The 10,772-nt window shown below is 44.9% G+C and overlaps 1 protein-coding gene across 1 annotated transcript; it reads right to left on the bottom strand.

Annotated features, from left to right (window-relative positions):
* Positions 1 to 1,371: 1,371 nt before the first annotated feature.
* On the bottom strand, positions 1,372 to 5,528 carry LOC124654551 (3-hydroxy-3-methylglutaryl-coenzyme A reductase 3-like). The gene is made up of 4 exons (XM_047193551.1): positions 4,621 to 5,528; positions 4,154 to 4,335; positions 2,890 to 3,236; positions 1,372 to 2,112 (listed from the first exon to the last, which is right to left on the bottom strand). The coding sequence occupies exons 1-4, from the start codon at positions 5,526 to 5,528 to the stop codon at positions 1,873 to 1,875; spliced, it is 1,677 nt and encodes a 558-aa protein (XP_047049507.1). The 3' UTR covers positions 1,372 to 1,872.
* Between the last annotated feature and the right edge of the window lie 5,244 nt (positions 5,529 to 10,772).

Raw genomic sequence — 10,772 nt, 5'->3', positions numbered from 1 at the left:
CGAGTACGTCGTCGGCGACGACCGCCCGCGCACGATGCATCTGCGGGAGGCTTCGTGCGGCTACTACCGGTGGATCGTCGACGTGATATACGACGCGCGCGACAAGATGTACCTCCACATCGGCTGGGAGAAGTTCGCGCGTCATCACAGCCTCGAAGCCGGCTTCATCCTCTTGTTCTCCTACTTTGGCGACAGGGACATGAGCGTGAAGGTCTTCGACGAGACGCGGCTGCCGCCGCGACTACCACGGCGACGAGACCGACGAGGAGGACGGCCGATGATGAAGAGTGTTGTTTCTTCGCGGCGAATACGTGCACCGAAGTTTCGGATGTTCGTCTCATCGGTAGAACGAATAAGGGCACCATCTCCCGCTGGATTTTCCGGTTTGGGTGACTCGGGTGTGCCCTCGAGTGTTCTTTCTTAGCAGCGAACACGGGAAACCTTCGATGCACGGTCTAGTTAGGTTTAGTTTTTTTGCAAAATTTTATATTTGTGTCCACCATGGTTCAAACTATGTATTAGTTTGTGGAAAACCATGTTCCAAATTGTGTCTTCCTGTAAACCACGTTCCCAATTATGTATTAGTTTGTGAAAATTGAAATAAAAATGGCAAAAAAAATATTTTTAATGTTTGGGGGCGGCGTTTGGGGGACGCGGCTGGCGAACGATGTCCCCAAACGTGGCACGAACGAAACACATCCTCCAAACGCTTAATCCGGCGCGATTTGAGGGACGCGACTGAAGATGCTCTAATAATTTTGTTGCCAAAGAAGGAAGGAGCGGATTCAATTTCCGACCCTAGCTAAGATTATTCCAGAAAATGATGGCTTGCAACCCCGCATGAACGAGCTCGTCTCGCACTCCCAAAGCGCTTCTACAAAGAAGCAAAGCATTCCACATTTTTCTTGACCGAGAGAAAGTTTGCTAGAAGGCTCTACAAAACCAAAACTACCGCGTGCCCTTCACGTTAGCTTGACATCGAGAAGCCTTTTGACTCCGTGCGTTAGGATTATTTGCTTGAGCTCTTGCGAAGGCATGGCTTCCCGGCGATGATAACTCTGAGAGCCTCGGATCTGATGCGCTGAAACTACTCATCCGGCCCTGTCGTGTAGCCAGCTGCTCGTGCTCCGGCGATGCACACCTTCTAGCCGTGAGTGTGATGCCTGTAACTTAATCAGTATTCTGTGAACATGGTCATGAGTGCCAAATTTCTTTACTACTTCTCGTCATCCTCGGATCTGATGCACTGGAGAGCCAAGGGGTGTTCAAGCAGCGACAAGCATCTTGATCGGGAAGACAATATAGTAATCACAAGTAAGCAAGATCCAGGATCGGCAACAAAAGTAAAAAAACAGGCATGCAGGAATAATCAGACCACTTCACCAATGTACGATGAACATAATATTGACAGATGAAGCCGAGTTAGTTAGTTTACAAATGTTACCACAAGCATCCTGAAGCAGCAGCAAGACAGAACAGCTGCCGGCGAAATTGTGTAAAACAGAGACGGGGTGTAAAATGTAACTGTAAGCTTTGGACAAAAAACAAAGGGTCAGATTCCCAACAAGAGGCTGAGCGCAAAGGGGAACAACAACATGCACAAGAAAATAAATAGGCCACACTCCAGAATGCACAAGGTGGTATACAGCAGGGCTCAATTTCTCCTGGTAAAACCTTGGCCACTCTACAGACAATCATTTCACCAGGTAGGGTTTACCCTTCTCACCTCCTGAGTCCTGAGCATGCCACAACCTGTGGAACCCTTCCCTGTCCACTCCCACGAAGCTGAAGGGAAATGATTATATCGTGGTGGTGAACATTTTGGTTTGGGTTCCGTCTAATTTGCTCTGGCAAGGGTCCAGGTGACAGCGCTCAGGCGACTTTGGACATATCCCTGCTGGATCTGTTGTATTTCATGTGGCTCTGGACCAGATGGCCGGCAGCTTGTGCAGAGATGAGGGACAGCTCCCCAGCTAGGACCGCACCAGCCACCACCGTGGCAAGCAGCCTAGCATTCGATCCGGGGGATTCCCTGTTCGCGCCCTTGACGCCAAGTAGGTCCAAGCAAGCCGACTGTGAGGCCAGCTGCGTGCCTCCACCAACTGTGCCCACCTGCGTTTCGATCATCACAACACGCCCGTCAGTTTGTATATAAGTAGTTGGTGCATGTGAGGTAGTATATGATATTGATCCAATTATGTCCAAGTGGTCACTACAGGCGATGGACGCCTTCTTCGACAATAACAGACACAACCTAACAAGATTAAGCCACTAATAAGACAGATAACAGCTGATTTAACTATAGCTGGATGATTGCAAAAACAAGAGCAACAGCCGAAACGGAATCGTTTAGGAAAACCAGGTGATGTAGCTATAATAAATAATGGCATTGGCAGATACAAGAGTTTATTCTACGGGACATGTAAGCATCGCTGAACTTGCCGGTTTTGTTGGTCCAACCTCTACTTATATATACTTCTTAATACTTAATGAGAACAAAATCAGGCCAATATCTGAAAGCAGTACAGCACTATACAGTCTATACTAAAATTTCCGGTTTCCTTATACAATCAAACTGAGGATAATTTAATTTGCAAGCAAATATTCACCTATTTGTATTGAAATGCAAATGCCTATGACCGGATCAACAAAAATGCTAATAATACTCATTTGTCCGGTATTTGTTACAATTTCCTATTCTAAGGGGAGGATGCCATCAAATTGTTTGAATAATTTACAGTGCGGTCATGGTTTATAGTAACAAAATCATTGAGACGAGGATAACCGAACAAGTGATAAATGACATTCAGCGATCAGCATAAACTTTAGATTGCTGCACTAAGAATATAAAGAGCAAGATTCATCATAAAGGATAATGTTGTTTCATACCTCGATAGATGGCATAGTAACGGAGATGTGAAGGTCTCTGCCATCATTTATAGCTTCCAACATGGTGATACACTGTGAGCTCTCCACGTTCTGTGCAGGATCCTGACCAGTGGCAATGAAGATAGCCGTTACAATGTTGCTTGCATGAGCATTGAAACCCCCAAGAGCTCCAGCAACTGCTGAGCCAGCAAGGTTCTTGATCACATTCAACTCCACGAGGGACTGAACGTTGGTCTTGAGAACTTTTCGGACAACTTCTTCTCTGATTACTGCCTCGCAAACCACGGACTTTCCACGCCCTTCAATCCAGTTCACAGCAGCCGATTTTTTGTCGGAACAAAAGTTGCCTGTTTTTTTAGGAAGTTTAGTTAAGCGATTGTATAGCACCATAGATATTAGAAAAAGGCAACTTTAAAAGGCTATCATTCATTTTCTCTGATACATACTTGTATATAAAAAATATAATTGTATTGATGATTAGGCATATCTTCTTTTAACTGCCAACACATCACTAAGGTCCTAAACTAGTTCAAGTACTGGAGGATTACATAAATCAATTGACACTTCAAAGGTTGGTACGTCGCTCCTTGCATGTACAGCGCAAAATCAGGAGACTCCTTTTACTCGTGTCGGTATGCCATGTCAAAGCGTGATTGTATATAATAGGAAAGAGGGATGAGGTGGCCTTGTCCAAAATTTCTTTTATGTGCATTTTCTATGTCCAAATTTCCTTTTGTGTGCATTCTCGTTCTCTCTTGAAAGCACTATGCATCAAGCGGTGGCAGCAAGGTGGCGGAATTGGACAAAAGGTAACCGCAACTACTACGAAAGGGAACAGCTGGAGTCAACATCAGCGTGGATCGAGTGATGACAATAACGGAATATCCAATAAAAATAACACCTAGGTTCATCTGTCTCTTTTCTAATGCATGACGTAGAAAAGAATTTAAATTTACAACGTAAACATCTATTTCATTAACTATGTAGACAAAGAATTGCATTACTAAATTAGGAGAATTATAGTCGTGCTATTATTCTCTAACGTATGTCATTTCATCCATCATTCTCACTAGGCATCAACTATCGAAGTTAGTAGAAGGCTCTCATAAGTCATAACTAGCCATCATCTATCAAATTCAATGGGACTACAATTTAATTCACAACAAAAAAGGAGCACATCAAGCTGACAGCTGAACTACAAGTCAACCTATAAAGGGAGAATAATAAAACTTGAGCGTATGAATTCGTGAGGTGTTAAGGATACCTGAGATGCTGACGACATCCATGTCAGGGAAGTCATCCTGCAGGTAGTCCAGCACGTTCTGGACGCCCTTGGAGACCATGTTCATCCCCATGGCATCCCCAGTGCTGCAGGTGAACCTCATGTACAGGTTCCTCCCAGCCATGGCGCACTTGACTCCTTGCAGCCTTGCAAATCTGCTTGATCTGCACAAACGTTTCCAAAAGAGCATGGTCACAAACTAAAGAACAGTACGTACGATCTATTTTTAGGTGAAAAAACATTGATGCGGCCACCAAATCATCCGACTAGGCAAGCATACAAGCAAACTTGGGTTAAAAAACATGGCTACTTTGATTGATGGGGATTGATTGCACAGAGACGTATAGTCGAACACAAGCCAGGCAGTGGCGTAATGCCATTTGCTGCGAGAGTGGAGCATGGGGCTGAAAGGGACAGACAATGGGGAAGTTTCAGTGTGTTGTTGTTACCTGTTGAAGACGACGTTGAGGGTGTCGAAGTTGGCCGGGTCCTCCAGGAATCCCTTGAGCTCGGCGGCGCGGCGGGCGGAGGGGAAGCGTGCGACGGGGGCGCGGGTCATCCCGTCGCGGTAGACGACGCTGGAGGCGCCGCCGGACTCGGCGATGGCCTTGCATCCGCGGTTGGTGCTGGCGATGAGGCAGCCCTCGGTGGTGGCCATGGGGACGTAGAGGCGTCGGCCGTCGAGGACGAGCGGGCCCGCGACGCCGACGGGCAGCTGCACGTAGCCCACGGGCATCTCGCAGCACTGGCCGAGGATGGACGCATAGTCGAAGCCGTCGAGCGGGAGGCCGTCGATCTCCCTGCCGGTGATCCGGCGCAGCGCCTCGCGGCGGATCCCGGCGGCCCTGCGGCAGTCGCCGAGCCTGGTCTCGAGCACGTAGGAGGGGATCTTGCCCGCGACGACCCCCGCGACGATCTCCTCGTCCTCCTCCGGCATTTTCTCCGGCGCGGCGCCGGCGCTCTGCAGCAGGGCGCACTGCTGGGGCGCGGGCGCGGGCTTCTGGCCGGAGGCGATGAGGAAGTCCTCGTCCTCGTCGTCGCTGTTGGAGACGACGGACTGCACGAAGGCGATGCCGAAGAAGCTGAGGAGGTAGATGAGGGAGGCGACGAGGCCGCAGATGGCGAAGATCTCGGTGAGCCCCACGACGTGGAGCGGCGTGGAGGTGCGGATCTTCTCCCGCCACCGGCGCATCAGGTAGGCGAGCGAGGCGGCGAAGAGCGCCGAGAAGATGAGGTTGGTGTGGCGGATCGGCAGCGGCAGCGCGTCCCCGGCCTGCACCCTCCCCTTCTCCCCCGTGCCCCGGCCGCGCGGGGCGGCGTGGGGGGCGGGAACCCTGCGGCGAACCTCCACAGCCATATGGTTGGGGCGGCGCTGGGCTCGTCGGCGGTCGGGTCCGGGGAGCAGTCGTGCCGAGCCGGGGGTTTGCGCTTGGGGATTTGAGAGATGGATCGAGCCGGTCCGGTGCGGTTTTAATAGCCTCTGCCCCGTACTGGTGCCGTCCCAATGACACGCTGGCCCTACTACGGTACTACCAGCCGCAGGTGGGCCCGCTGTCCCACCTGGCTTCGGGTGTCTTTTGTTTCCTTCTTCTGGCTCCCTGCAGCGTGGGCCGTTGGGTCTCCGAGTGTTCCGTTTCCTTCTTGCTTCTTCTAGCTTCTGCTTCTTCCTACCTGCCGTGTCCTATGTAAATAAGGCAATTCGAACATTAAAATGTTTCTTTTAATACAAAAATTAATTTGGTTTCCTGATGTATATGCTTCTACCATACAAAAAATATGTTTAAAATTATTAAAAAAATTAGTACATAATTTCCCACCAAATTTTGTCTTGTTTTACACGGGTCAAAAGACAAGTCGATTTTTTCACGGAAATATTTTGTGCTACGATGCATGTGAAGATGTACACATGAATGTTTTGTTTAAAAATTTTAGCCATTCAAAATGTATCAAAGATGTATTTTAAAATGATGGGAGCACCCAAGGGCCAAAACGTTACTCCTTCTTTTTATTTACTTGGATCTGCTCGTGGGTATTTCCGGTCCTCCCTGCTCTGTTTGGGCGAAGGTAACCCTAGCGGCCACACTTATTTAGTCTAAGCTAGCTATTTGTCCTTTCCTATTTCACCTCGTTAGCCAACATATGAATGAAAATTGCATAGAACTGAATTTTTAACAGCTAGCGAAACAGCACTACCTAAGAAATCACATAATTCACATGCCATAGTACGGAACCAAAGTGCAAAAGGACATGGGTTTTGTACGGAATTGACAAATTAAGATAGGGTAAGATCACACATCGCGTTGGAGGATGGTCATTGGCTTCTTCCCAAAACAACTAGGGTTTGCTGGGGCCCATGATGCTCAAGTCGGCCAACATGACTCGGTTATCCCCGTGTGAGCAATTTGGCTCGAGCCTCAATGAATTTTGATCGAGCATTGCTCTCTTGAACTTCAGGATCTCTCTTTTGGAGGTTAGTGAAACTAGCACATATGGCATCTTTCCCATAGCATCCATTCTCATCCCTCTTGGCATTTGTCTCCTCATTCTCGGCCATCAACTTCTTTAATGTCTTATGCAATGCAAGTGCCAATGCATCATGCTTGGCCTTGTGCCCCCTTGGCCGAGATGCACTGCCACCATGCCTTGGGCCACCCGTGCTGTGACCATCCATTTTAACATAAATGGCCGATGATTCATTGCTACGCCCGTGCTTGAGAGCCTTTTTGTATGTACCATAATATAGTTCCCACTTGGGACACGCCTTGATCTCAATCCAGCAATGGCACAACGTGAAATTTTTGTTATCATATCGCTCCTAGAAGTAGTCCAAAGCTCGGGGCATCTATACATATGAAATCCATTAGATATACTCACATATGCAACATACATTAACACATTTGAAATTAATGACCAAGGTTTTACTATGTCTTGAACGCTGATGTGCTCACGGGCCGTCCTAGCACATGCTCGTATCTATGTACCGTAAGATTTGTTGCACTCCGCTTCGATAAATTCCCATTTATTTAAAATTGGGACTTGGTCTCGATCACTATGAATAATGCATGGAGAGAAATTCTTACGCTCATAAAAGAACTTGGTAACCTTCCGTTAACATGTCTCCCCTTTTTTCTTGGCATCGCAAATTGGATCTTCGCTAAGTGTCATCCAAGCCTCGCAAAGGCACTTGTCCTCCTTGACCGTGCATCCTCGTGTCCATCGGGCCTTTTTTTGTGTTGCAACATCGACATTATCCATAATGGATCATCCATATTGACGACATTATCATCCGTAGCGGTGGCATTGTCCATAGAGTCACCATCTTGCCCAAACAACGGCTCCCCATCAATATTGTATGAGTTGTTGCAAACATAACGGGCTGCCCGTTGCGCATCTCATTTGTTGAGGAGGTTGCTGGGCACGGGCAAGTTCATCTACGGAATCACCCGTGGCCTTTTGCTAGTCTCCTACTCTGAGTCATCGGAACACGAGTGCGGTTGAGGTCGATGGCAGGCGTTATCCAACAGTATGGCTTGGAAGAGGTATCCGGCGACAATCATGAGCCGCCCGCAATCCCAAATACGTTCGAACAGTTTTGATCCGTTTGCGTCAAACCGATGAAGATACTATATCTGTAATCTGTAATCCGATCAAACCGGATCAGATTTTCCGGCACTAATCCGTGGGTTGCGTTGCGTTGCACACGTCGTTCCAAGGTGGGTGCCCATGGCGCTACGTGCTCAATCGATCCTTCGCTCGCACACGGTGTACCTATTTTCTTATAAAGCGGTGGATCGATCCGATGCTGGTTTGCGATCTTTGCGCTTCAGAGAGTGACGCGGAATACCTACATGCATGCCACAAATCCAAGTTTGGACCTGTCACCTGGCCACCTGGCCAGTTTCTTCCAAGTTCCACAGCATGTTTTTTTGTTTCCCTTCCGTTCGAGAAGAAGGGTCACCAGCTGCGTGTGACTTTCTTGGCTTTGGTGGACCGATTAAAGACCAATGTGTATGGAGGCACTAGGCAGCTGCACTGCAAATGTTGCGACTGCTAAATGACAGGGCCCGTACACAAGTAGACGTGCATACAGATGCTTGAGATAAAACTGCATGCATGATTTACTCTTTTTTTTAGATGATGATTTACTTTTTTTTTTAGCAACCACATATTTCATTAATCAAACATCAAGTTACATGAAACAACACATGTGGAAACTAAAAGACAAACCGGGATAAAATGATTATCCTGAATTTGCAGATAAAAACCTAAAAGATCGAGAAATACAAAACGATCTCTAGGATTTCCTGCAACAACCGTAGCCAGCGGCCGCCGTCCAATTCCAACGCCGCCGAGACGAACGCACGAAGAGACGCCGAACCTCCACCATTGCAAGATCCAAAAAAGCACCATCGCCAACGAGGCTTTGTGAGTCGATGAACAGGCCTGCTGCAAACAGTGAAGCAGACTCTGTAATCTGAATGCGCACCAAGCTGTTACATACGTAAATTTAATTATGTCGCGAGCAAATCTGGCACCTAGAGTTCAACGGCGTCGTCTTCTTTCTTGAAGAAGGGCTCGGCGACATCCATGGGGATTATAAAGTTATAGTACTTCATTGCATGATCTCCTTAGCTCCAGCCGTTTTTCTTAATCTGTTTTCATGTTTACCTGAGCCATTTTCACTATGTTTTAGCTAATAGTCGATGGCAAATTATAAAATAAGCACCTCACAACATAGTTCAGCGACTGCAGATTAAGCCTAAATCCGAGCATGCATCTAGGGCAACAATGCCCAAAGGCAATCCACGGGCTCTGTCGCACACGGCTCAGACAAAAAAAACCTTACGAGTTCAACGAGATGTGTTTTTTTTTGTCCAGAAGTGTTCACCGGTATATGACTACCTAGGATTTGGATTGGTTAAATTGTGATGTTCGAACTCGAATCCAAAACCTAAATTGTGAAGGCCGAACGATACCCAAGATAAACTGGAAGTGTGCTAATGTTTCTTAACCAAATCACCATTTGGTAGGACTGACTTGAGGGTTGTCGACGTGGTTTTGCTATTTTTTTAATTTGATTGCACCATGCATAATAATAACGCAAATAATAGATAAGTTAAGCTTCTTTTTTCCTTTTTTAGTTTTGTCAAGATAAGTTTCCGCGTTAATGATATACATCTATACTCAAATAGTAGATAAGATAGGCTTTTTATTTTCCTTTTTTAGTTTTGTCAAGATAAGTTCCCGGTTAATGATATACATCTATAGTCAAATAGTAGATACGATAAGATTTTTGATTTCCTTTTTTAGTCTTGTCAAGAGAAATTCATGTTCTGTGGTATACATATATACTCAAATAGTAGATAAGATAAGCTCTTTTGTTTTCCTTTTTTAGTTTTGTCAAGATAAGTTTCCGGTTAATGATATACATCTATACTCAAATAGTAGATAAGATAAGCTTTTGGTTTTCCTTTTTCAGTTTTGTCAAGAGAAATTCCTGGTCAATGGTGTACATGTATATACTCAAATAGTAGATAAGATAAGCTTTTTGTTTTCCTTTTTTAGTTTTGTCAAGATAAATTCCCGGTTAATGATATACATCTATACTCAAATAGTAGATAAGATAAGCTTTTTGTTTTCCTTTTTTAGTTTTGTCAAGATAAGTTCCCGGTTAATGAGATATACATCTATACTCAAATAGTAGATACAATAAGATTTTTGTTTTCCTTTTTCAGTTTTGTCAAGATAAGTTCCCGGTTAATGATATACATCTATAATCAAATAGTAGACACGGTAAGCTTTTTATTTCCTTTTTCAGTTTTGTCAGGACAAATTCGTGGTCAATGGTATGCATCTATATACTGAAGTAGTAGATAAGATAAGCTTTTTTATTCCTTTTTTAGTTTTTTCAAGATAAGTTCCCGGTTAATGATATACATCTATACTCAAATAGTAGATAAGATAAGATTTTTGTTTTCCTTTTTAGAAAAATTCAAGATAAGTTCGCAGTTAATGATATACATAACATCTATAATCAAATAGTAGATACGATAAGATATTTTATTTCCTTTTTTAGTTTTATCAAGAGAAATTCTTGGTCAATGGTATACATATCTATACTATTATATTAAAGTTCGGGATGATGTGTCACTTTGATATCAAATATTGAAAAAATCATGACCGTTAAAACACCCTCAAACACACCCACCAAACACTAAAATAATCATAGCCGCCAATCCCCTTGTGCGTCCCTCCCATTTAAACGTGTGTGACAACTTGAAAAGGAAGCACGTGTTAAGGAAGTATTATGTACCACCAATCACGGTAATTTAAAGGATCGTGGAAAAGCAAAATGCTGCAATCTAAAAACTGTTGGAGATATGCCCAAGAGGCAATAATAAAAGTGTTTATTGTTATATCTTAGTGTTCATGATAAATGTTTACATTCTATGCTATAATTGTATTAATCGGAAACATTAATACTTGTGTATTATGTAAACATAAAAGAGTCCCTAGTAAGCCTCTTGTTGAACTAGTTTGTTGATTAATAGATGATCATGGTTTCCTGATCATGAACATTGGATGTTGTTAATAACAAGAT

This window comes from Lolium rigidum, chromosome 5 (genome assembly GCF_022539505.1).
Source record: "Lolium rigidum isolate FL_2022 chromosome 5, APGP_CSIRO_Lrig_0.1, whole genome shotgun sequence".
NCBI lineage: Eukaryota > Viridiplantae > Streptophyta > Magnoliopsida > Poales > Poaceae > Lolium > Lolium rigidum.
This window is presented reverse-complemented; position numbering and strand designations above follow the sequence as displayed.

Coding starts and splice junctions, on each gene's coding strand:
- LOC124654551 (XM_047193551.1), bottom strand. CDS start 5,528: ATGGCTGTGGAGGTTCGCCGCAGGGTTCCCGCCCCCCACGCCGCCCCG. Junction 3,237..4,153: donor GGATGTCGTCAGCATCTCAG/GTATCCTTAACA, acceptor CTAAAAAAACAG/GCAACTTTTGTTCCGACAAA. Junction 2,113..2,889: donor TTACTATGCCATCTATCGAG/GTATGAAACAAC, acceptor ATCGAAACGCAG/GTGGGCACAGTTGGTGGAGG.